The sequence below is a fragment of the Elaeis guineensis genome, chromosome 2, assembly GCF_000442705.2.
Source record: "Elaeis guineensis isolate ETL-2024a chromosome 2, EG11, whole genome shotgun sequence".
NCBI lineage: Eukaryota > Viridiplantae > Streptophyta > Magnoliopsida > Arecales > Arecaceae > Elaeis > Elaeis guineensis.
In genome coordinates, this window is record NC_025994.2 from 117,135,480 (window position 1) to 117,139,308 (window position 3,829).

General features: G+C 34.2%; 1 protein-coding gene across 1 annotated transcript; it reads right to left on the minus strand.

Annotated features, from left to right (window-relative positions):
* On the minus strand, positions 1-1,311 carry LOC105041172 (cyclic phosphodiesterase). Its single transcript, XM_010918029.3, has 3 exons — positions 856-1,311; positions 456-510; positions 1-348 (listed from the first exon to the last, which is right to left on the minus strand). Exons 1-3 carry the CDS (start codon positions 1,156-1,158, stop codon positions 140-142), a joined length of 567 nt encoding a protein of 188 aa, XP_010916331.2. The 5' UTR covers positions 1,159-1,311; the 3' UTR covers positions 1-139.
* Between the last annotated feature and the right edge of the window lie 2,518 nt (positions 1,312-3,829).

Here is a 3,829-nt window from a genome sequence, read left to right on the forward strand (position 1 = left end):
TATCACAAGACCTCATCTTCTAATATTTATGCTCTTCTCAAACACTACAAAGAAGAAGAACAAAGCAGAAACCTCAATATAATCTGAAGAGCAGGTGCAAACTAACAAAGATTGGAACTTTATAGAGAAAATAGGTCATCTAGTTGTCACTCCCAAGGTAGCAGACCTCCACCTTCTCCCATGATTTCAAGGTGTTGTCCTCCGTGTCCGTCTTGTAGAGAGCCAGGGACGAGATCTGGAAGCTAAGCCCGCGTATCTCCTTATCCAACTCCTCTACCCTCTGCCGAGCCTTCTCCTTCTGCTCGTCCGTCAAATCCCCATACAAGAGGCTCAGATGCGGCATGTAAGCTGCAATAATAAAACCGAATTCGATCGAAGAACAAGTCCAAGAAATTCCAATTTCCTAAAAAACAAAAAAAGGAAAAACGAAAGAAGGATTTAGGGCTCGAACTCACCGGCCGAGTTCTTGTAAGCGAAGTGCTCGCAACAATGTGCACTCGTTTGCATTACCTGCCAAGAAAAGCCGAGTTCGTGGGGGTTCAAATCCGATATTTGCGAGGAATTTGAGGAAAAGGTGGGATTTTTGTGAAAAAATTAAGAAATTTTGTGAAGATTAAAGGGAAAGTTCGCATATTTTTGCGAGAATGGAAGGAAAAGTGGAATTTTATGAGAATTAGATGAAATCAAAGAAAAATATAGGATTTTTTTAAGAATATAGATTTTTTAATGAAAAATTAAAGGAAATATCAAGATATTAAAGCAAGATTATTTGTTTTTGAGAGAACTAAAAGAGAAGGTATTATTTTTGTGAGAAAAATAAGGAAAAGGTGGGGATTTTGGGAGGGGGAATCGTGCCTCGGGGGAGGGGTCGATGAGGAGGTAGACGCACTGGTAGAAGAAGGTGCCGCGGGCGGCGGAGGCGACGCGGGCGGGGTAAGGGGAGAGGGCGGCGCAGGCGGAGCGGAGACGACGGACGGCGTCGTCCGGGCGAAGGCGGATGGCGCCGACGACGGTGATGTGGGGCTCGAACTCGGGGCCGCCAAACTCCGATCGGAGATCCGCCATGAGGTGCTTCAGCCTCGCCGCCACGTCCTCCGGCGGAAGCGCCCACACAGAGTACCACCCCGCCGCCTGATCGCCGGCCGCCGGGTTCTCCATTGCCAAAGCGACACTACGATTTGGATGCCTCTGAGTTGAAGGATGGAGAGAGAATGAAGCGGAAGTTGCTCGGCGTAAAGATCGGGTTTTTAGGGTCTGAGCTGAAGAGGAGGTGGAAGTGGCAGGGAGTATGTGCGAATATACCCATATAACATCTTCTCGCTCTTTCGAAGATTACAAAAAAACCGGAGTGAGTCATTATATGTCATTAAAATATCGTAGGATTTAGTGGCAATACGTGTACCGCACCCACATCCCCTTGCAACCAGGGTCGAGTCCGAGTCTATACATCATTGGACTAGCTGTGCAATGCAAGTGACAAAAAGAAATTTTGAAAAAAAAATCCGTTCTGATTGGTTTGGTTTAACATGGATTGGTTGCGTTGTCGGCTATTGAGAAAAAAGATTGGATAATATTTTTATTGATCTGAAATAAGATAATCTATCGTGGGTTGGTATGATTTCAGTGGACTGATTATTTTTAATAATTTTTATAAAAAATAGCGTGAATGGGTATATGCTTGAATTGATTTTATTAATCTATTAGTAATTTAAAAACTTGTCAAATCAATTTGATTTGATTTGATTTTTTTATTTTTGCTTTTTCTGTAACGTTGGTTGAACTAATTTATTTGATTCAACATCCTAAATCAAACTAATCATGTACATCTGTAATCCGAGTTTTGGATCCTTAACTGCTTGGGTTGTAAAATACTCCAACTTAGATTTCGAAAATTTAACTTCAAATTTTTTATTCATTTCAGAATACTAAAATGAAGAAGCTCATGGAATTCCCCCGTGCATTTTTTTTTCGCCCTTTTCCGAGTGATTGCTTTTGCTGGATGATCAAGAGTTATATATATATATATATAAATATATATATAATTTTTCCATCTCATTTTTATCCCCTCATCTTTGAAAAGTTACGTACAGCATATGCTAGTACATATTATAAAATAACTTAGTTATAGGTTTCAAATGATATGAGACGCTTTAATTGTCATTGCCTTTTTATACATATTAAAAAATGAAACAGACTCACAGGGGCACCATGTCTCTTTTTATTTCTCTCCGTTTGGAAAATAAAATGAAAATTGAGTACAATTTATCTCCACCCAAATGAAGAGTTGGAAAGTGAATTCGAGAGCATGTTCACAAATCACAGCTAATAGATTTTTTATTTCAAGCCTTATACAGCATTTTCATTAAGGTATACTTATGCCAAAGTTATTAAAAAAACTTTCTTTAGGTTTACGGACCATTCTTCCTTCCTGCATGTTTGACAATATTTTTTTTTTTGAGAAGTTTTACATATCTTATTTAACTGCTCGATACAAACTGTAATGCATAATACGATCATATATTATTTATGTGTTTAGTTTCTTGAAAATTTTATTATATATTGCAGCAATACAAGACTTCCAAGATGAATTAAAAAATTATAAAAATTAAAAAAAAAGTATAGTTAATTACAGGTCATATTTGGGTGCAGAAAAATAAAATTTTAAATAAATTTGACCCGATAAAATTGAATATATTTTAGGTCTGACGTTCGGTCTATGATCATTTTTAATTTTTACAGAATAATTTATCTACCATACAACCCCTGCAAAAATTCATGTGGTAGCGATCACACCTCACGTCCAAAATAATATAAACTAGGACATTGAGTAAAAAATATATATATATAAAAATAACTGCTACTCTTCTACCATATATTAAAAATAAATATATAAATATTTTTTAAATTATAGTTAAATATTTTAATTGATTGATGTAGGACCAGAATCGAATCAAATATGAATAAGATATTAATATATTAATATTTATATTTATTTGTTATATTAATATAGATACCAATATAAATATTAATGAAATACAAAAATGCATATATTTTTTTTAATAAATAAAAATATAAATTAAATATTAAAAATATAAATATGAATAAAGATATGAATCAGATTATTTAATTATATATATAATAAAAATTATTAAATAAATGATAAATCAAAATAATAAAATAATAATATTATTATATATATTTAAAAATTCATAAATAATATATAAATTAATTAAGATCGTAAGTAAACTGACAAATAATAAATACTCTGCTCAAACGAATTTCTATCCTCAGCGCTAGATTCAAATACGATGATAAATCAGATATCCATCCAATTTACATTCAACCTAAATTAAAAAAAAAAAAACCTAAAAGTACACATCTAAAGTATTACCTTTTTTAAAAAAATCATAATATATTAATATCATGGTTACATGCATCGATAAATCATTATTTAGGGCTATAAAGAGTATTTTAATAGAATCCGGTTTCATACATGGATAAATCATCATTCGGGGCTATTTCAATAGAAGCCGGCCCAAATTCTAACCGATCGAGACATGTCATTTATCAATGCCAGATATTGCATAGTTTCAGCCTTGATCACAATAAAGTAGTGCCTTAATCTGTTCCATTTCCCTCTTCCGTTTATTACACAACTAGACAAAATCTTCATCAATCCAGCATCTGCCATCCGCCATAACATGGTTTATAGATCATGTCAAGACAGCTTCTAAATGAACCTATATCATACATATCGGTCCATAACTCATTGCCCGGAGAAAATAGAGAAATATTATAACCTACCAATACGCTTTCTCAAGAACAAACG

Bases quoted from the DNA above. Each gene is read 5' to 3' on its own strand.
- LOC105041172 (XM_010918029.3), bottom strand. From the start codon at position 1,158: ATGGAGAACCCGGCGGCCGGCGATCAGGCGGCGGGGTGGTACTCTGTG. The intron at 511-855 runs GCACGATTCCCC...TTTTCTTGGCAG, and splicing joins TCATCGACCCCTCCCCCGAG to GTAATGCAAACGAGTGCACA. The intron at 349-455 runs GTGAGTTCGAGC...TTATTATTGCAG, and splicing joins CGCTTACAAGAACTCGGCCG to CTTACATGCCGCATCTGAGC.